The sequence below is a fragment of the Microtus oregoni genome, unplaced genomic scaffold, assembly GCF_018167655.1.
Source record: "Microtus oregoni isolate MIOR12 unplaced genomic scaffold, Mior012 000028F_ref0000031, whole genome shotgun sequence".
Classification (NCBI taxonomy): domain Eukaryota; kingdom Metazoa; phylum Chordata; class Mammalia; order Rodentia; family Cricetidae; genus Microtus; species Microtus oregoni.
The window spans coordinates 15,282,765-15,304,179 of record NW_024543087.1 but is presented as its reverse complement, the minus strand read 5'-3'; the positions used below and the strand labels follow the sequence as shown (position 1 = coordinate 15,304,179).

The 21,415-nt window shown below is 44.7% G+C and overlaps 1 protein-coding gene across 1 annotated transcript in view; it reads left to right on the top strand.

Moving 5' to 3' along the window:
* Window positions 1-21,415, top strand: part of Usp4 (ubiquitin specific peptidase 4) — a 39,744-nt gene that overhangs the window by 11,190 nt on the left and 7,139 nt on the right. The window contains exons 5-16 of the mRNA XM_041677006.1: window positions 1,534-1,679; window positions 1,809-1,870; window positions 5,725-5,865; window positions 6,656-6,773; window positions 8,311-8,484; window positions 10,688-10,846; window positions 12,421-12,645; window positions 13,662-13,745; window positions 14,341-14,435; window positions 16,034-16,225; window positions 17,243-17,331; window positions 19,198-19,422. Of these exons, the coding sequence (XP_041532940.1) occupies window positions 1,534-1,679; window positions 1,809-1,870; window positions 5,725-5,865; window positions 6,656-6,773; window positions 8,311-8,484; window positions 10,688-10,846; window positions 12,421-12,645; window positions 13,662-13,745; window positions 14,341-14,435; window positions 16,034-16,225; window positions 17,243-17,331; window positions 19,198-19,422 (1,710 nt within the window). The remainder of the gene's footprint in view (window positions 1-1,533; window positions 1,680-1,808; window positions 1,871-5,724; window positions 5,866-6,655; window positions 6,774-8,310; window positions 8,485-10,687; window positions 10,847-12,420; window positions 12,646-13,661; window positions 13,746-14,340; window positions 14,436-16,033; window positions 16,226-17,242; window positions 17,332-19,197; window positions 19,423-21,415) is intronic.

Genomic DNA, 21,415 nt, shown 5'->3' with positions numbered 1-21,415 from the left:
GGAAAAATGACAGGTGTTTTTTCTTTTCTTGTTTTGTTTTGTTTTGTTTTTCTGGTGTAGCTGCGCATCACTCTCAGGACCTCTTACTAAGCTAAGCAAGCACTCTGCCACTGAACCACATCCACAGTCTACTTGAACTAAGCCCCCTTTCTTTTAGATGGAGTTTTGCTGTGTAGCTAAGATGGCCTCAGACTCATGGCCCTCTGCATCAGTGTCTCAGTTGCTAAATTATAGGTGATATCACCATACCTGGCTAAGAGCTAAGGTTTTTTTTCTAAAATTTTAGTTAAAAATTAAATCACTTTCCTTCCCTTCCCTCTTTCCTCCAGCCCCTCCTGTGTTCCTCAAATCTCTCCCGTGGCCTCCATTGGTGGCCAGATGAGCTCAGGTCGCACTTCATGTGTGTGTGTGTCTAACAATAATGGCCATAGAGCTAGCTCTTTTCTCTCTTTCTTTCTTTCTTTCTTTCTTTCTTTTTTTTTGGTGGGCGAGGGGGTAATTTCAAGACAGGGTTTCTTTGTGTTGCACTTGCTTTCCTGGAATTCACTCTTTAGACCAGGTTGGCAGTGATCTCAGGTTCACCTGCCTCTGTTTCCCAAGTGCTGAGATGAAAGGTGTTCACCACCACTGCCTGGCTTTTTCCTTTTTTTTTTTTTTTTTTTTGGTTTTTCGAGACAGGGTTTCTCTGTGGCTTTGGAGCCTGTCCTGGAACTAGCTCTGTAGACCAGGCTGGTCTCGAACTCACAGAGATCCACCTGCCTCTGCCTCCTGAGTGCTGGGATTAAAGGCATGCGCCACCATCGCCCAGCTTGCCTGGCTTTTTCTTGGTTTGTTTGTTTGTTCGGTTTTTGAGACAGGATTTCCCAGGCTGTCCTGGAACTCCCTAGCAGACCAGGCTGACCTTGAACCCAGAGGTTCTCCTGTCTTTGCCCCCCAAGTGCTAGGATGATGTGTGCACCATTATCATCCAGTTTTTAGTTTTCTAATTTTTTATGTTGCCTTTCTTTTTTTCCTTTTCTTCTCTTCCTTGTCTTTTTTTGTTTTGCTTTGTTTTTGTTTTTCGAGACAGGGTTTCTCTGTGGTTTTGGAGCCTGTCCTGGAACTAGCTCTTGTAGACCAGGCTGGTCTCGAACTCACAGAGATCCGCCTGCCTCTGCCTCCCAAGTGCTGGGATTAAAGGCGTGCGCCACCACCGTTTGGCCTTTGTTTTGCTTTGTTTTTGTTCTTTTGAGGACTGTAGCTCAGGTTGACCTAAGACTTTCTAGTAGCTTTGAACTTGTTGGAGCCCTCCACCTCAGTCTCCCGAGTGCTGGGATTAATAGGCAAAAGCCACCACACCCAAGTGAGCTGCTTCTTACAGGGAGGCCTTTGAAAGATGATTGGCCTTAGGAGTATAAACAAGTTAAGGTCTGTGAACATTCTTGCTCCTGATCTTCCATTAATATTTGAGAAGGAAGAAGCGTGGATATTGGTTTGCCTTGGCTGTCTTTATCTCTGGAGACATCCCTGAATTATGTTTTTGCCTGTTCCTAGCAACCATCGAGAAGGAGATGAGGAAGCTATTCAACATCCCTGCAGAGCGTGAAACTCGGCTTTGGAACAAATACATGAGCAACACCTACGAGCAGTTGAGCAAGCTAGACAACACTATCCAGGATGCTGGGCTGTACCAGGGTCAGGTAGGAGGGCCCAGGCCATGCTCAGACGGGCATCTCTGACCAGGATGTATGTCAAGAAGTCTTCTTGAGTAAGCATGTCAGAAGTGGGGTGTGTTGCACTATGCTCATTTGGTTTCCCCTTTCACTCAGGTGCTAGTAATTGAGCCCCAAAATGAAGATGGCACATGGCCCAGGCAGACCCCACAGTCAAAGTAAGTGAACCTTCTCTCCCATGTATCTTGGGCCTACAGGTGCAGAGAAAGGGGAAGAGGAAGAGAGTTATTCTAAATTAGATGGAAAAATCAAGTTTCTCTTCCAAATTGCATAGCGTTTGAAGCACCAGCCTTTGGAAAGTAGCTTGCTTCGTAGTGTAAGAGATACCTGTCAGGGTCTTAACATGGATGGAAGAGGAGGAAGACGAGAAGTTCAGAGCTAATATGGCACTTGCCAAAAGTGACTTTGTTTCTGTTAAGCTCCTTTACTTTTCTTCTTGTAGTTTAGAGGCTTTGAAAGGAAGAGGGGGATTAGGATGAGGTCTTGTATGACTTAAAGGAGATGGCTTGCTGCCACTCACCTCTGCTCTGTGGCCTGCTCAGCTACTAGATTTGGATTCCAAGCACAGTTACCTCAGGAGATACCTGTGACTTGTGGAATTGTGTACAGGCTTAGAAGGTTGCAGAAAGAAGTGATGGCTCTTCTTTATGATGTTGTACTGTTTCCTCACCTGATGACAAAGATAGATCCAGGTGTGGTGGCATATTCCTGCAATCCCAGCCTGTGAGAACATTTGGTGGAGGTGGGAGGAGGAATTCAGGGTCATTGTCTGGTACATAGTGAGTTCTAGGCTAGCGTGGTCTGTGGGAAATCATGCCTACAAAAATAAACAAACAGCCTGTGGCTGTGGTGATGGCTCAGCAAGAAAATTGCTTGCTATGTAGGCATGAAGACTGGCGCTCGCGTTCCCAGAACTCAGCTACCTTGGCTGGGTGTTGTAGCCTGACCATCATCCTAGTACACAGGAAATATGGAGACCGGGAATTTCTGGAGCAAGTTGACTAGCCAGACTAGCCAAAGTGGTGAACTTGGGTCAGTGAGAGACCTTGCCTCAAAATGTAAGGGGAAGAGCAATCAACCTCAGCTTCCACGTATATGAAAACACACATTCACATTTCCCATGCATACACCTTTCACACACATACACATCATATATATGTATGCAAAAAAAACTTGAAAAAATAGAATACCCTTGTTGCCACAAAATGCCTGTCTCCCTATCATAAGAACTTATGAATATGTTTTACAGGTGTGATTGAATTAATAATGTTGAAATAGGGAGCCTTTTCAGGTGGACCCAGTGTAATCACAAGGCTCCCTGTAAGTGAAAGGGAGGCTGGAGAGTCAGGGTAGTTTTGCGATCAGAAGCAGAGGCAAGGCAGTGAATGAGCCCAGATGTGAGAAGAACGGAAAGTCTACAAGGACTGTATGTTGGACCCCTTGACTTTTACTCAGAACTCCTTTGGACTTTTTTCCATTGTTATTTATGCATTCATTCATTTATTTTGGCTTTTTGATGCAGGATTTTTCTGTGTAGGACCCCTGGTTGTCCTGGAACTCACTCTGTAGACCAGGCTGGCTTTGAACTCACAGAGAGCTATACCTGCCTCTACCTCTTGAGTACTGGGATTAAAGGTGTGCATCGCCACTCCTGACTTAATTATTTACGTGTATGGGCATTTTGCTTGTATGTATGTCTGTATATTATGTGTGCCTGGTGCCTGTGGATGCGGATGCCAGAAAAGGGTGTTGGACTCCCTGGTACTGGAGTTACAGCTGGTTGTGTTTGCAGTGTGGATACTGGGAACCTGGGTCTTTTGCAGAAGCAACAAGCACTCTTAATCATCTCTCTAGCCCCTCCTAATTTAGACTTTTAACTTCAATAATTGAATGGTAGTGCACAGTTGTGTTATCTTGAAAGCCCCGAGTTTGTAGAAATTTGTGACAGCAGCAGTAGGGAAGCAAACAGCAAAGATCAGACTAGACAGCTCTTTTTTTTTACCCCCAAGACAAGATTTCTCTGTCTTTGAAGCCGTCCTGGAACTTGCTCTGTAGACCAGGCTGGCCTCGAACTCATAGAGATCTGCTTGCCTCTGCCTCCTGAGTGTTGGGACTAAAGGCGTGCATTATCACTGCCCAGCTGACAGCTCTCTTCTTAACTAAAAGTGCCACAGAACACAGAAACCAAACCCTAAACCAGGAACCCTCTAGGTTAGCAGTTCTCAACCTCTGGGTCAACTCCTTTAGCATCAAATGATCCTTTCACAGGGGCCACAAGACCATTGGAAGACACAGAATTTACATTATAATTCATGACAGCAGCAAAATTAGAGTTACAAAGTAACAATAAAAATAATTTTATGGGTGGGGGTTACCACAACTTGAAGAACTATATCTCTTTTTGGTGTTTTATTTTGTTTGTTTGTTGGTAAGTTTGCTTTGAGTTTTTTGAGACAGGGTTTCTCTGTGTAAAAGCCCTGACTGTCCTGGAACTCACTCTGTAGACCATGCTAACTTCAAATTGACAGAGATCTGCCTGTGTCTACCTTCTGAGTGCTGGGATTAAAGGTGTGTGCCACCTCTGCCCATTGAAGAACTGTATCTTTAGGTTGCAGCATTAGGAAGGTTGAGAACCACTGCTCTAAGTGGTTGGCTTGCAGTCTGTGAAGTCCAGTTGGTAATTCAGAGCAGAGGCAGGCTGGTTGTCCTGGCTTTGTAGGCTGCTTTACTTGACCCTCTTTGTATTATCTTTGCTTCTCCCTACCCTTCCCACACTCTGGTGCCTAAAGAATTTCCATTAAGGGAGATGACTTTTGGAGGAGAGCAGTGCCCTCTTAAGATTCCACAGAGGCTGGAGTCTCTCGGTACCACGTGGTTGGTTAGAGTAAGTGTTAAATGGTGTTCCAGAGGGCACAGTCTTTTGCTGTTTCAAGTGCAGTGTCAGATGCTGTGTGCTTGAGGATGCAGCCATAAGTAGGCAGTGTGTTGGGTCAGGAAATGAGATCAGTAAGAAAAGCACTGTGCTAGGCATTGGTGGCGCACAGCTTTAATCCCAGCACTCGGGGGCAGAGGCAGTCGTATCTCTGTGAGTTCAAGGCCAGCCTGGTCTACAAGAGCTAGTTCTAGGTTAGACTTCAATGCTATATAGAAACTCTGTCTCAAAACAAAAACCAAAAGAAAGAAAAGCACATGTGCACACTGATTTATAAGCAGTGTAGACAAAACTCAGGGAGGAATTATCAAGTCATAGAATTTGGGATGGGTCAGATTTAACCTGCTGAACTGTCTATCACACTGGCCCTTGAAGAGTGGAGGTGGGGGGAGAAAGTGTGTGTGTGTGTCTGTCTTTGTGTATATAAAGACAGGCACACACGTGCCAGAGCCTACTTGTGGGAGTCAAAGATCAATTTCAGATGTCAGTCCTTGCCTCGCACCAGTTTGAGACACTCTTTTGGTGTTTGCTGCTGCCTACTTGAACCTAGTTGACCTGAGCCCAGACCAGGAGCGTCTCTACTGGTGGTATGAAGACAGGGTTTTTGTAGTCTAAGAATGGAGAATGCTTCTTTCCTCCCTTCTCTTTCTATGTAATGTAGAACAGACTGGCCTCAAGCTCATAATCCTGTCTCAGCTTTCTGAGTTCGGGGCACGAGCCATGAAGCACCCCTGAAGAGTGTTTTATAGAGAGGAACCCTAAGGCATTGTATGGGCCTGTACTCTGCAAACAAGCAGTAGTGTTGTTTTATAGAGAGGAACCCTAAGGCATTGTATGGGCCTGTACTCTGCAAACAAGCAGTAGTGTTGTTTTATAGAGAGGAACCTAAGGCATTGTATGGGCCTGTACTCTGCAAACAAGCAGTAGTGTTGTTTTATAGAGAGGAACCCTAAGGCATTGTATGGGCCTGTACTCTGCAAACAAGCAGTAGTGTTGTTTTATAGAGAGGAACCCTAAGGCATTGTATGGGCCTGTACTCTGCAAACAAGCAGTAGTGTTGTTTTTGCTTCTCTCTCCCAGATCCAGCACTGCACCTAGCAGAAATTTTACTACCTCTCCAAAACCATCTGCAAGTCCCTATTCCTCAGTGTCTGCCTCTCTCATTGCAAATGGTGATAGCACTAACACCTCTGGGATGCACAGTTCCGGTGTCAGCAGGGGGTAAGAACAGGCCTATTACTTTGCTTTTCCTCCCTCTGAGTCCTTTTTCCATGAGTATCTGGAATGCTCTTTTGCCAAGATAAACCTTGTGGAATTAGAGCTTCCTGGGAGAATGTGCTACATGTGGCTTTTCACTCCATTTCCTACCTGCAGTAAAGCATGCTGCCTGGTTCTGACTTTCATTACTTGTCCTTTTGCTGTGTGGTGTTTTCTCCAGTCTAAGCCATATAGTCTTGAGGGCAAGGTATAGGGAGATCGCATATGTAAAGGGATGGGCTGGTCAAATGGCAGCTGTAAAGGACAGATCTCAGTTCTGGCAGAGCCCTGTTTCTCCCCTTAGCAGCTGTGTTCCTTTCTCCATGCATCTTAGGAGCATAGGTATAGGCCCAAAGCATAGGCAGAAAGTAAGAGAGCGAGACCAGAAAGAGTGTATGAACGAACACTCATGTCTGTCAAGGCTGGTGTAGCCTAGTGGATGGCACATACAAGTTCTTGAACTTGGTTCCCAAGATAATCTTTCCTAAATTCGTCTGATAGCCTCCTAGAATGATATAAATTAGTCACCAGAATCTAAAAGAAGAAATTTGATAGCATTTCTCCCTGTACTTACTGCCTGCTAACATGTCAGGTAAAGGTGGGGGTCTGGAGGACCAGAGGAGGTAGAGAGCATTTACCTTATGAGACTACAACCAGGCACAAGTTATAGAGGCTCAAGCAGAGCTCCAAAAATTATCCTAAGGGCATATGTACAGCACTTGGTTTTATTGCTGGTGTGGATTGTGTTTTTCAGTGGATCTGGCTTCTCTGCTTCGTATAATTGCCAGGAGCCCCCATCGCCTCATATACAGCCTGGCCTCTGTGGACTTGGAAACCTGGGGAACACCTGCTTCATGAACTCTGCTTTGCAGGTAAAGGGGAGAGTTGCCAACTAAATAAAACTGGGTGGGCGTTTGTTAAATGAAGAATGGGTCTTCTCTTAGTTCACCCCCCAGTTCACCACCTTTTATAAGTCTCTGCCAGGATATCTTCTACCAGATAGTTCAGAATGGTTTCATCAGTGTTTGCAGTCCTAACACTACTGTTGCTTAGCTGGTTGGTGGTGGTTTTTTTGAAACATGAATTTTTATCTTCTTTCAAAAGAAAAGGGAGCTGGGCGGTGGTAATGCACACTTAATTCCAGCACTTGGGAGGCAGAGGCAGGTGGATCTCTGAGTTTGTGGCGAGTCTGGTCTACAGAACAAGTTCCAGGACTAGCTCCATAGCTACTGAGAAACCCTGTCTTGAAAGAAAAAAAAAAAGAAAGAAAGAAAGAAAAAGGAGAAAAGGACTGGGGATATGACCCAATGATAGAGGTCTTACCAGCTGGGCGGTGGTGGCGCACGCCTTTAATCCTAGCGCTCGGGAGGCAGAGACAATTGGCTTTCTTTGGGTTCGAGGCCAGCCTGGTCTACAAGAGCTAGTTCCAGGATAGGCACCAAAGCTACAGAGAAACCCTGTCTTGAAAAAAGTAAGAAAGAAAGGGGTCATACCTAGAATTCTCAATACTGGATTCAGTCTCTAGCATTGATACCACAACAATCAGTGTTAGCATAGTAGTTTATGACTGTAATCCCAGAGCTCAGGAAGATCTTCTGTTCAGGACCTAGGCTAAAGAGGGAGATCTTATCTCAAAAATCTATCTTTATTCATTCATATTTATTGGTAGATACAATGAAATAACATTGTGATAGACTTGGGCTGCAAGGGATGAGGAGTTCAGCTGCAAAGCTGGAAGATCTAGGTCTCTAAGAACGCCCTTGGGCCAGGCTGTGGTGGCACAGGCCTTAATCCCAGCAGAGCTCTCTGAGTTCGAGGTCAGCCTGGTCTACAGGGCAAATTCCAGGAAAAACCAAAAAAGTGGGGAGGGGAGCAAGCGTGCCCTCACTTTTGAAGCCAACTGCAAGTTCAGGGTTTCCTTAGAGCAGTCTCAATTTTGGTAATTTGCTAGAAGGACTTAGGCATTTACTTAAAGCTACCATAATTTATTCATAATAATGGTTTCTCATGAGGGAAGGATATAGATTAAAGTTAACCAAGAGAAGCAAATAGAATGTCCAGGAGGGTTCCAACTGAAGAACTCTCATAGGGTCTGTATACCTGCAATGGAGTACTTGGAAGGCTGTGGCAGGAGGATTGCCAAGAGTCTGAAATCAGCCTAGTTGAACAACTTGGTTTATCTTTTCTGTCTTCCTGCTGTGTGGAAAGGTTTGTTTGTTTGTTTGTTGTTTTTCCAAGACAGGGTTTCTCTGTCTAATAGCCCTGGCTGTCTTGGAACTCACTTTGTAGACCAGGCTGGCCTTGAACTCACAGAGACCCCCCCCTGGGAAGAGTGCTGGGTTTAAAGGCACAGCCACCACCACCCAGCTGTCTGAAAGGGTTGTAAGCTCTGATTTTGTTCTGTTTCAGTGCCTGAGCAATACTGCTCCGCTGACTGAATACTTTCTCAAAGATGAGTATGAAGCCGAGATCAACAGAGACAACCCTCTGGGGATGAAAGGGGAGATTGCAGAGGCCTATGCAGAGCTCATCAAGCAGATGTGGTCTGGAAGGGACACTCACGTGGCTCCTCGAATGTTCAAAGTAGGTTGAGATATATTACCTTTCTTTCTGTAAAAGAAAAGATTGTTTTTACATTATGTGTGTATGTGTGCACTCTCATACATGTGTGCACACATGTATTGTATGCACCATAGCACAAGTGTAGAGCTTAGAGGACAATTTGTAGGAATTGGTTCTCTCTACCACATAGATCCTGAGAATTGGGCAAGTGACTTTATCTGCTGAACCTGTTGTTTAGATTCCCTTGTCTTTTTTATTTGTTTGTTTTGTTTTGTTTGCTGTTTTTGAGATTTTGCAGGACAGCTCTGATTGTCCTGGAACTCGATTTGTAGGTCAGGCTGGCCTTGAACTCATAGAAGTCCCTCTGCCTCCATTTCCTGGGCGCTGGAATTAAAGATGTACACCACCACTGCCTGACTCTTTTGTCCAGTTTTTGTTTGTTTCTTTGATTGTTTTGGTTTTTGTTTTTTCGAGACAGAGTTTCTCTGTGTAGCCTTGACTATCCTGGAACTTGCTCTGGAACCAGAGCCGTATAGAAAAACCTTGTCTCAAAAACAATCAAAAAGTAGAATTTAAGACTCAAAGTTTTTGTCATCAGATCCTTCTTTTCTGTCATTCAGAGCTGTGGTTTTTGAAACAGGTTCTCACTGTGTAGCCCTGGCTATCCTGGAGCTCACTGTATAGACTGGGATGTCCTCAAACTCATAATCCAGCTGCCTGTAACTCCCAGGTACTGGGATTAAAGATTTCTATCACCAGGTCTGTCTTAGTACTGTGGGGTCTATTATGTTTGTTTAAGACAGGATTTCTCTGTGTAACAGCCCTGGCTGTCCTGGAACTTGGTTTGTAGACCAGGCTGGCCTTAAACTCAAAGAGTTCAGCCTGCTTCTGCCTTCTGAGTGTTGGGACTAAGGCCGTAGACCAGCATTCCTGCTTAATGAATGTCAATACTTAGATCTTTTCCCTCAGTGAGGAAATCTCAAGTGGCTGGTTAATACTGAAGACTCTCTTTCATCTTCTTGGCCACATTAATCCCTGAGAAATACAAGTAAATTACTGTTTCTTTACTAAATCATAAAAAAAATACTAAAACTAGACAGCAGTACACTGGGTTCATTCCAATGTGAACAATTTACAAATCGCATTTTGGGCTAATATAGTGCTTTCTCACTTTCTTGATGGACATAGTTGATATCTGTCCTGTCTGGTTGTAGCATTAGCTCCGGTGCTGCTGAACACTTGGAATGTGGTTAGTATGACCAAGAATCTCAGTTTGGGATCACTGAAGAGGTGGACCCCTTCTAGAGAGTCTAGATTTGATTCTTAATACCTACATGGTAGCTCATAACCGTTTGTAACTCCAGTTCCTGAGGATCCAAAGCCTTCTGGCCCCTATGGGTACCACATAGGCAGGTGGCACAAAAAACATACAGATAAAACATCCATACACATAAAGTAATAATTTTTAAAAAGAATCTCAATTTTAAATTGTGTTTAACTTTGTCATTGATGCTAGGAATTTAATCCAGGGCTTTGTGTAAGCTAAGCAAGTACAGTTGAGCTATATCCTAGCACTATTTATTTTCAACTTACTTAAATTTAAATAACCTCTCAATTAGTGGCTAAAGTGTTAGCCAACACAGACGTAGAACAAAGCTTGTCCAATTTTATGCTGCATCATACTTAGGCTGCATCATAGTCTCTGGGAAGGCTTATTACAGGAGATTATGGGCCCATCCCTGGAGTTTGTGGTTGAATCTCAGTAGGGCCTTGGAGTTTGTTTCTGATAAGCTCCCAGCTGCTGCTGGTGGTGACTGGAAACTGTTTCGGGGGTTGCTGGAGAGAGATGTGGGGCTGTGCTGTGTGTGACTCCTCTGTGTGACACAGCGTCATTTCTGAAGTTCTGTAATTTAACACTGAACCACAGGAGGACATTGGAATGGGGCATCGGAACTTGGGTATATCACCTGAGAGTGTCTTCCCTACCCCTGTCAGGATAATGGCCTGATTACATGTCTGTTTTTCTTGGCTCTCTGATCTGAGCTGTTTCTCAGGGCTGTAGGTCTCAGTGTGGCTCTTGAGTTAGTTGGGTGTTTGCTCAGGTGAGGTTTCTCATGTTCTAGTTGACCTTTGTCGTGTCTGCTGCCCCTCTGGCTTTGCTTGTTTACTTTGCTTCTTCACTCCTCCTTTATTAAACCTCCTGATATAGTTGTTTTTGTTATAGACCCAAGTGGGACGATTCGCTCCTCAGTTTTCTGGCTACCAACAACAAGACTCTCAGGAGCTCTTAGCCTTTATTCTCGACGGATTGCACGAAGACCTGAACCGAGTAAAGAAGAAGCCCTACCTGGAGCCAAAGGATGCCAACGGGCGACCAGATGCGGTATGATATTGAAGCTGTCTGCACAGTGTCCCAAAGAGACTTCCTTCTCTTGGCAGCATGGGAACAGTCTTCTGGTGTTGGTTAGTGCGAGGGCCCTGGTAGCCTCTCACTGCTACTCATAACAGGGATGCATTCCTAGTCAGGAAGGAACTACCTGTACTTGCCTTTATTTTTCTTTTCTTTCTCTTTCTTTCTTTCTTTCTTTCTTTCTTTCTTTCTTTCCCAGTGCTCTAGGGCCTTTTGAATAGTAGAAGGCGCTCTACCACTGTGCTGCATCCCCAGACCAACAAAGTTACTGTGGGTTTCTTCAAGTTATCTACTTTGTTTAGTATTACTCTGGCAAGCCAGGAACTGAAAAGCTCTGAAAACTTTAAAATGTTGATAGTGAGATCTTAGCGTTGTTCCTGCTGTTTCCAGGTAATCCAGGATATTTATCTGTGATGCTCATGATAAAACCTCCAACTTCACTCCTGTTGGGCAAATGCTGGATCTCATTATGTATCTAGGCTGGCATTAGACTGTGTAGCTGAGTCTAGAAAGTTTGAGTATTTTGCCTCCAGAGTAGTAAACTAACCTCTTCTCTTCTTCTTTTTTTTTTTTAATTTATTTATTCATTATGTATACAATATTCTGTCTGTGTGTATGTCTGCAGGCCAGAAGAGGTTACCAGACCTCATTACAGATGGTTGTGAGTCACCATGTGGTTGCCGGGAATTGAACTCAGGACCTTTGGAAGAGCAGGCAATGCTCTTAACCACTGAGCCATCTCTCCAGCCCCACCTCTTCTCTTCTTGATTATTAAAATATCTCATTAAGACTAAAATTAGAGCTGAGCAGTGGTGGTACATGTCTTCAATCCCAGCACTCAGGAGGCAGAGGCAGGCAGATCTCTGTGAGTTCAAGGACAGCCTGGTCTACAGAGCAAGTTCCAGGACAGGGATGCACAGAGAAACCCGGAGTATGGGGGCGGAAGGTGAAACTAAATTTAGGACATATATACTTGTTACCTTGATTTTTCTGGTACAGGAAAGGGGAGTGAATTTTAGAGACCTTGTGGCATTGAAATAATTGATAAGAATGCTTTAAAATCGCACTCAAATCTTAACAAGAAAACCATGAGTTAGCTTAAATATGCCATGATTAAATATCTGATACCAGCACTCCGGAGGTGGAGGCAGGCGAACTTTTGAATTCAAGGCTAGCCTGCCTGGTCTACAGAGTGAGTTCCAAGACAGTCAGTGCTGTGTTACACAGAAAAACCCTATCTTAAAAAACAAGACTCTTTCCTAAGGGCCTTTAGATCATTACAAACACAAAAGGGTTGGTCTATCTCCAGTGGAGCTCTGTGCCTATGGTACTCTCAGAATCCCTTATTCTCTGTAGTTCCCTGTTGATTTTTTTCTTTAGTATGGTTGTAGATATAGAGCTGGCCTACAGTGGGAATGTGGTACACTGAAAGCTTGGCAGTTCGTGGTCTAGCTTCTGGACCTTCTCAGTGTTTGTTAGGAAGCATTCTGAATGCAGGGAAAGGACAGATGTTGACTCTCCTACCTAACCCTTCTTCTTTTATCCAGGTAGTAGCAAAGGAAGCCTGGGAGAACCACAGGCTCAGGAATGACTCTGTGATTGTGGACACTTTCCACGGCCTTTTCAAATCCACTTTGGTGTGCCCAGAGTGTGCTAAAGTTTCTGTGACTTTTGATCCATTTTGCTATCTAACTCTCCCACTGCCTTTGAAGAAGGACCGAGTTATGGAGGTCTTCCTGGTTCCTGCTGACCCTCAGTGCAGACCTATCCAGGTAACAGAATCCTTACCTTCGTAGCACCACTTGCTGAGTAGAGTCTCGTCCCTGATGGGACTGCCTTCTACCTGCTGCATGGGAAACTCCACCAACTGTCCCTGGGTCCCCTTGGGATTTAGTCTTTGTCCCTTGACCCTTGTCCTCTAACAGCCCTTTGTGTAAGCCTGTTCAGTCTGTCACTTTCTCATCATGTTCCATTCATGTAACCTGTTTCAGCTGCTAAATGATCCTTGAATGTTGGGGAGCATGCAGTAAGTTTCCTTAAGTCTGTCTTTAAATGAGCTAGGAGAGCAAGCCCGATTGGAGAGATGACCCCTGGTCGTCATGTCCAGTGGAACTGATGGCTCATAGTGTGATTTATCACCTAGTCATCTGGACTTTTTTTCCTTTCTTTTTTTTTAAATTTTAAACTAAGGTGGTACCTGCTGGATTGTGATAGTGCACACATTTTCTCCTGGGACTCACGGGAGGCAGAGGCAGTTACAAAAGGTCTCTGTGAGGTTGAAGCCAGCTTGGTCTGTGTAATGAATTTCAGGCCAGTCAGGGCTACACAGTGAAGCTCTGTCTCAAAAAGAAAAAAAGGTGATAACATAGTATCAAATCCCCCCTCCCCCCATGGTTTCTCTGCATTGCATGAGCCTGTCCCGAAAGTAGCTCTTCAGACCAGGATGGCCTCACACTCACAGAGATCCACCTACCTCTGCCTCCTGAGTCCTGGCATTAAAGATGTGCACCACCACCACTTGGCCTTTTAACGATTCCTTAAAGGAAGTACTGATCCAATTCCAAAAGTAAAGTATAAACAAAAGCAATGTTTGAGAAGGAAAGAGGTGGATGCCTGAATGTTGCAGCTTTGCTAACACCAAAGACTTGGCTCTGTCAGCTGTCTGCTTGACTCATCTTGGCCTTGAACTGCCTCTGGGAGGGTCCTTGTCCCCACAATGTGTCCTTCTCCCAAGTCATTTCCTGTCTCTTTTGGAATACTTTTGTTACCTTGACTGTATCTCCTGCAGTACCGTGTGACTGTGCCGTTGATGGGGGCCATTTCTGACCTGTGTGAAGCGCTCTCCAAGCTGTCTGGCATTGCTGCAGAAAATGTAAGTAGGAGTTGTTGAAGTGTAAGTTGGTTCCTTAACATGGCTAAGTCACTTTATGGCCCTTTGGAGTTTCTTTCAAATTTTCACTTTTGGACAGTCGTTGCTATTGGACAGCCGTTGTTATTGGACGGCCGTTGTTATTGGACAGCCGTTGCTATTGGACCGCACAAATGTGATCATTGTCTGTCTTGGTTCCTCATGGCCTTTGGCCTTGATCTTGATCCCTTCTAGCACAGGGAAATGCCCTTTTTCCTCCATTGCAATGATGCTACCCATTGTCAAAGGGACAAGAGTAGAGGATGCTGCTTCCATCATTGTGTGGTGTTTGGGTGTAGAGACTCTGAAGAGCCTGGGTGTTTCTGATAGCACTCCCTCCTCACCATTCCTGCCACTTGAGGGCAGATGTTACCAACATAGCAGTGCTGTGACAGCCATGTTACTCCTTTTCAGGTCCTGGCCCTCGCCTTAGGACTACTCACATGGTGGTTCTCTCCAGCAACACTAGAGCCGGGGATTTCCACCCTTTGTTTCTGGGTTTTATTCAGTGGGAGCTCTGTGAGCCATCCTGTCATGCTTCTGTGCTCTCGATTCTTAGATGGTGGTCACAGATGTATATAATCACCGGTTCCACAAAATTTTCCAGATGGATGAAGGTTTAAGCCACATCATGCCTCGAGATGATATTTTTGTGTAAGTATTTAGCAGTTTCTGATACTTTGCAGAGGAATCATTGCAGAGGCTTTGCCTTGTTTGTGTTTCCAGGTCTGACATCACTGCTCATGTGTATCTGTCCTCATACCTGGCCAAAGGAAATGTAGGCTCAGGAAACTGAGCATTGTCAGTGCTAAGAACCTTTTGGCCCCACAGAGCCCTGCACAGACACAGCTTTGGTCAGTAGTTTCTGTTTGCTAAGAATACTGATTCCATGGTTCTGATGTCAGAGGTTCCTGGCTCAATAAATCATAGCTTGGACAGGTGGTGTTGGTGCACACCTTTAACCCCAGCACTCCAGAGCCAGAGGTGAACAGATCTCTGGGTTCAAGGACAGTCTGGTCTACATAGTGAGTTCCAGGATAGCCAAGGCTACACAGAGAAACCCTGTCTCAACTCCGCACCCCCCCACCCCCGAAAAAAGTCACCAGTGTATAAGAGACCAGGGCAAACAAAGGGCTGTGGTACAGAGGGATTTGGATTCTCTGAAGCAATGTCATGGGGGCCACAGTCTCCATCTCAGAAGACACTGTTTGTTGGCAGATGATGATGCATTCTGCAAATCTGAGGTTCAGTTTTCTCATCACCATAAAGACAATACAAAATGTTGCTTTGTGGCCACTCTTGGGAAACGGTATATATCATCTTCTTGAATGTAGAGGATGCAATGGACTTAAACTTTGTGGCAGCTTCCAGCCAACCACTTGCTCAAGGGAACTTTACAACTTTTATAATCCCAGCATTTGGGAGATTCAGGTAGAAAGGTTTCTGTGAGTTCAAGGCCAGCCTGGTAGACCTACATAGTAGGTCTAGGACAGTCTGGGTTACCTAAAAAGACACTCTGAAAAATAGTCAGCTTAGTTGGTAGAGTGTTTGCCTAGTGTACACAGAGACCTAGATTTTATCCCTTCTCACTAAATAAACCAGGTATGTCTGCATTCCCAGTACTTGGAGGTGGAAGGAGTAGCAGTCTGAAGGCCCTCCTCAGTTGCATAGTAAATTTGGAACTTGCCTAGGATATGAGAGGAAAGAGAAAGACAGAGACTAAAAAAATTATTCATTTTTGCCGGGCGATGGTGGCGCACGCCTTTAATCCCAGCACTCGGGAGGCAGAGGCAGGCGGATCTCTGTGAGTTCGAGACCAGCCTGGTCTACAGAGCTAGTTCCAGGACAGGCTCCAAAGCCACAGAGAAACCCTGTCTCGAAAAAACCAAAACCAAAAAAAAAAAAAAAAAAAAAAAATTATTCATTTTGAAGAGTTGGAACTTTTTGGTGAGAAAAAGTGAAGTTGGTAGATGAGTTTTCCACAGGGGTTCAGATGCTGACCCTTATTTCTGCTGGAAATCAGAGGACAGCCTGCAGTTTAAGTCTTTTTGGGGTAAGAAGCAATCTAGTCTGGGCTGTGTAGATCCACGCGAGCTGACAGTGAGCAATGTGTAATCGCCTTGGGAGTGGCTTATCTCCCTTCTGCTGACGGCACCTGTCCTTTATAGTTACGTCCTCACCATTGTGCAGCTTCTGTCTTTCTTGCTGAGGGGACCTGCTGCTAAGGGTTCCCTCTTCTGTGTCTCATGCAGGTATGAGGTCTGCAGTGCTTCCATGGACGGCTCTGAATGGATCACTCTTCCGGTCTACTTCAGAGAGAAGAAGTCCAGGCCATCAAGTACTTCTTCTGGGGCTGTGCTCTATGGACAGCCACTTCTCGTTTCTGTTCCTAAGCACAAGCTAACTCTTGAGTCTTTGTATCAAGCTGTTTGTGATCGAATCAGGTTGGTGCCAGAAGTGCAATTTTGTTATCTGAGATTGATGCGTCCAGCAGTTTTAGTCCTTTGCAGTTTCTGTTGATCCCATGTACACCTTTGTGAAAAATGAAACTGTGCCACCCACTGGGAGGGTCAGGGTATAGGCTAATGGGATGTAGTAACTGGCACACATAAGTACCATGAGCCAGGATTTGTTCAGTCCTCTGATTCCTAGAATCATATCAATCATGCTTAAATGGCATTCAGTGAGAAAAGTGCTTGCCTAGCATTCACAAAGCCCTGTGTTCAGTCTCCACAACTCCATGAACTAGGCATGGATATAGTGCACACCTGTAATCTAGCACATGAGATGCGGAGGCAGGTGGATCAGGAGTTACAGGTTATTCTTAAATATGTAGCAAATTCGAGGCCAGCCCAGGATATATAAAACCCTGTTGTAATATATATAATAGTGCACATGACATCCTAGAAGACCTGAAACTAGCTTTTCTTGGTATCTTACCCCCTCCATCCCCCTCCCCGAGACAGGGTTTCTCTGTGTAGCTTTGGAGCCTGTCCTGGAACTCACACTGTAAACCAGGCTGGCCTCGAACTCACACAGATCCACCTGTCTGCTACCTGTCTGCCTCCTGAGTGCTGGGATTGGAGGTGTGTGACACCACTGCCCAGTCTTGGTCTCTTTATTGGCTTATTAAGCAGATCTCTTAGGTACATCTTAATTCTTTCTTTCTTTCTTTCTTTCTTTCTTTCTTTCTTATGTGTACAGTACTCTGCATATCAAAAGAGGGCAGCAGATGGCTGTGAGCCACCATGTGGTTGCTGGGAATTGAATTTAAGACCTGGAAGAGCAGCCAGTGAGTGCTCTTAACCTCTGAGCCATCTTTCGAGCCCAGCATCTTAATTTCTTGAGCCATTATGTTGCGTTTGTTAGTAACTAAATATGTAAATTAGGTACTGCTTCATAGCTGCATAGTGAAGAAAGAGAAGTTAATGCTAATAGTCCTTTTTTTTTTTTTTTTTAAGCCGCTATATAAAACAGCCTTTGCCTGATGAGTTTCTCTGTTCACCCTTGGAGCCTGGAGCGTGCAATGGCTCCAGGGGCAGCTATGAAGGTGAGCATTCCTGCTGTGGGGGGTGTAATGATCACATTGCTCTTGATTTCCTTCTTTGTGGAAGGGGTTAAACACATGGCCGTATTTGAGGCTAGGCTGGTAGAGGGTAGGGTCTCTCAGTCACCATTGTCAACTTTTGTCCTTTGTAGAATCTTCTTAGGTCCCTGCTTGGACACATTGGGCTTCACCTCAGACACACTGAGTCTAGAGGAATTAGGTAACAAGGCCGAGGGTATGAAGCAGAGCTAGGATTTGTTTGGTTGCCGTGCGGTTGTGATGTGCACACCTTTCATCCCAGTATTTGGGAGGCAGAGGCAGGTGAATCTCTGTGAGTTTAAGACAAGCCTGGTCTACAGGACAGTGAGGCTACACAGAGAAACCCTATCTCGGGAAACAAAAAAAAAAAAGGTTTGGTTTTACAGTGCTAGGTGTCAAGGCATCAAGGCTAGAGCTTCGCATGATCACTGGATCACTGACCACTCCAGAATTAGAATTTAATTCTCATCTGTTAGCATTGCCTGGTTGGTACTTTCCTAGCACGTTCCTGTGCAAACCATCCAGCATGGCTGGGGAGCCTGTTGTGCCCAAGGAGGGTAGATGTCCTGGCCAGCTAATCAGAAGGCTGAAGCTGGCTATCTTGGGAGTTTGTATCTTCCTAGGAAGCTATAGTCAGTGGCTGACTTTAGGTTGTGGGAGAGAAGGAAGTCAGTGATGGAAAACCTCAAGGTATCCCTGTGGCCAGGGATGAGCTGTCTTTACCAATGAGCATGCCTGTTCTGCAGGGTAGGTGTTCCTCTTCCTTTGAACACTTAGGTGATCGTGTGCCTTTATGTGTCCTATAAACCCACAAATGACCTCCAAATTCTTTGGTTTTGGTGTAGTTTTAAAGTTTTTATTCATTACTGTTGTGTCTATGTGTGCATGGTATGTGTGTGGTCGTGTATGAATGTTTGAAGTTGATTCTCTTCGCCCACTTTTATGCAGGTTCTGGGGCACAAACTTAATCCCCAGGCTCATGCAGCAAATGCTTTATCTGCTGACCGATCTTGACAGCCCTCTTTTGTCTCACTCTGTAACCCAGGCTGGGCTAGCACTCACTGTATAGCCTATGCTTAGTTCCCAATCCTCCTGTTTCTTTCTCCCAAGTACAGGGATAGCAGGATTTTAAATCTGACTTTTAAATTTTGTTTCTTGTAAAACTGTTTTCTTGAGTGTTTCATTTCAGTGTGCTTTTCTCTGAACCTATTGATGAAGGCAGAGTAAGATCATGTGATGTGCGGAACCTAAACTCATCTCAATCCCTGGGTCTCTGCTTCTTCAGCAGGGACTAGCACACCTTGTTTGCCCTTGGGGGCTGTCACGTGTTAAATCAAGTGCCTAGTACTATAGAGATGTGTAGAGGTGATGCACTTCAACACACACACATTGGGAGGAAGCAGTAACACACTGCAGTATTAAATAAACATTTATCGTTTACTTGTTTATTTGTGGGTTTTGTTGTTTTGAGACAGGGTCTTATGTGGCCCAAGCTAGCCTCAAATTTGCTGTGTGTTTGTGGCTGGCCTTGAACTCAGTATCCTGCCTCAGCCTCCTGAGTGCTGGGCTTATAGGTAGATAGCACCATACCTGACTAAATAAAAAGTTTAACATTGGCCGGATGGTGGTGGTGCACATCTTTAATCTCGGCACTTCAGAAGCAGAGGCAGATGGATCTCTGTGAGTCTGAGGCCAGCCTGGTCTTCAGAACAAGTTCCAGGATAGTTAGGGCTATACAGAGAAACCTTATTTTGAAAACCCAAGATAAATAAATAAACATTTTAACAATGAAATACGGGTCTTATATAAATTGTTTTTCATGTGTATCAGGAGACGACGAAGAAGAAATGGATCATCAAGAGGAAGGGAAGGAGCAGCTTTCAGAAGCAGAAGGCAGTGGTGAGGACGAGCAGGGAGAGGACCCTAGTGAGACCACCCAGAAGGTGAAAGGTCAGCCGCGACACAGGAGGCTTTTCACCTTCAGTCTCGTGAACTCCTATGGAACTGCTGATATCAATTCGCTTGCAACTGACGGGAAGCTCCTCAAGCTCAGCTGTAAGTGCTCGCCCCACCTTTCAGCTAGACTGGGGCACTGAAGATCATTGAAAGGCACTTAGTTTATTGTCCTTTTTTTTCTTTTTGATTTTCTCTGTGTAGCTTTAGAGCCTATCTTTAACCAGAGACAGTTGTTCTCTGTGTATTCCTGGCTGTCCTAGAACTTGCTTTGTAGACCAGGCCGGCCTTGAACTCACAGAGATCCACCTGACTGTCTCCCGAATATTGGGATTAAAGGTTTGCACAACCACTGCTCAGCCAGTTTTAATTGTCTTTATGTAGTTCTGTGACCATTTCCTTTGGAAAATGATTGAGGACAAATATATTCTTCATCCTTCAAAGGATTTTCACTTTGTTCCTTTTAGTAGAGGGGTTGGCAAATTTGAAACAAGCATGTGCCTGCTCTCTCTCCATCTCTCTATTTCTCTCTCTCTCTCTCTTTTGTTTTTTGAGACAGGTTTTCTCTGTTAAGCCCTGACTGACCTGGAACTTGTTTTGTAGGCCAGGCTGACCTCGAACTCACAGAGATCCACTTGTCTTCCCCAGCAAGCGCTGGGATTAAAGGAATGTGCCACCACTCTCTTGATTATTATTATTATTTTTTTTTTTTTTCAAGACAGGGTTTCTCTGTAGCTTTGGAGCCTGTCCTGTCCTGGAACTCACATGGTAGACCAGGCTGACTGTAAACTCACAGAGATCCACCTGTCTCTGTTCCCAAGTGCTGGGATTAAAGGTGTACACCGCCACCACTGTCCAGTTTGATTATTTTTATATATTTGATGTTTTACCTACATGTATGTCTGTGCACCACATGTGTGCCTGGTGCCCATGGAGACCAAAAGAGGGCATCATATCCCCTACAACTGAAATTACAATTGTGAATCAACCACCAAGTGGATGCTGGGACCTGAACTCGGGTCCTCTACAAGAGCAAGTACCTTTTTTTTTTTTAGTCCCAAGAGACTCTTTTTTTTTATTTTTTTTAAGATTTATTTATTTATTATGTATACAGCATTCTGTCTGCATGTATGTCTGCACGCCAGAAGAGGGCACAACCAGATGGTTGTGAGCCACCATGTGGTTGCTGGGAATTGAACTCAGGACCTTTGGAAGAGCAGCCAGTGCTCTTAACCTCTGAGCGTCTCTCCAGCCCCCAAGAGACTCTTGTTGGTCTGTGTTGGCCTCAGACTTACTGTGTAGCTGATGCTGGCCTTACTCTTCTCTCCATCTCAGGAGTCCTTGGATTACAAGTTTGCACCACTGTGCCTCACTTTCACCTTGATCCTTGAGGACCTCAGAAGCTCTGCCAGACCTGTTCTCTGGCTCAGTGTATTTGTTGTGGTCATGTTAGGAGCGTTTCTGTAGACTTGTTTCACTCATAAGCATAAGTTCATTTTTTTCTTTTCCCATTAAAACTATGTAATCAAATATGATGCAACTAGAGGGTAGTTATAGATTTGTATGTCAGGTACACGCAACTTTGTGATCATGACAGCATGTATTGGGAAGAGGCATCCCCAGGAAGTGGACATACATCATGTAGACGTCTCCATGGGCAGGGTAGGAGCTGTATCTTTTAGGACAGAAGTTAACTTGTTAACTACCAGTCCTCCTTCACCTTCTCTCTCTCTCTCTCTCTCTCTCTCTCTCTCTCTCCCCCCCCCCCTCCTTCCTTTGTTTTAATTTTAAAAGTTGTTTGTGTTTGGGTGTTTTCCTGCATGTATATGTGTACATGTGTATGTAGTTGCTTGCAGAAGAACTAGAGCTGTAAGAAGTTAGGAGCCTCCCAACTTGGGTGTTGGGGAGTGAACCCCAGTATTCTATAAGAACAGTCAGTGGTTTTAACCACTGAGTCATCTTTCCAACCTGACCCAACCCTTTCAAAAAATTTTTTATGTGAATGGGTGTTTTACCTGTATGTAAGTCTGTGTACCATGTGTGTGCCTGCAGAGGCCAGAAGAGGATATCAAATCCCCTGGAACTGGAATTTCAG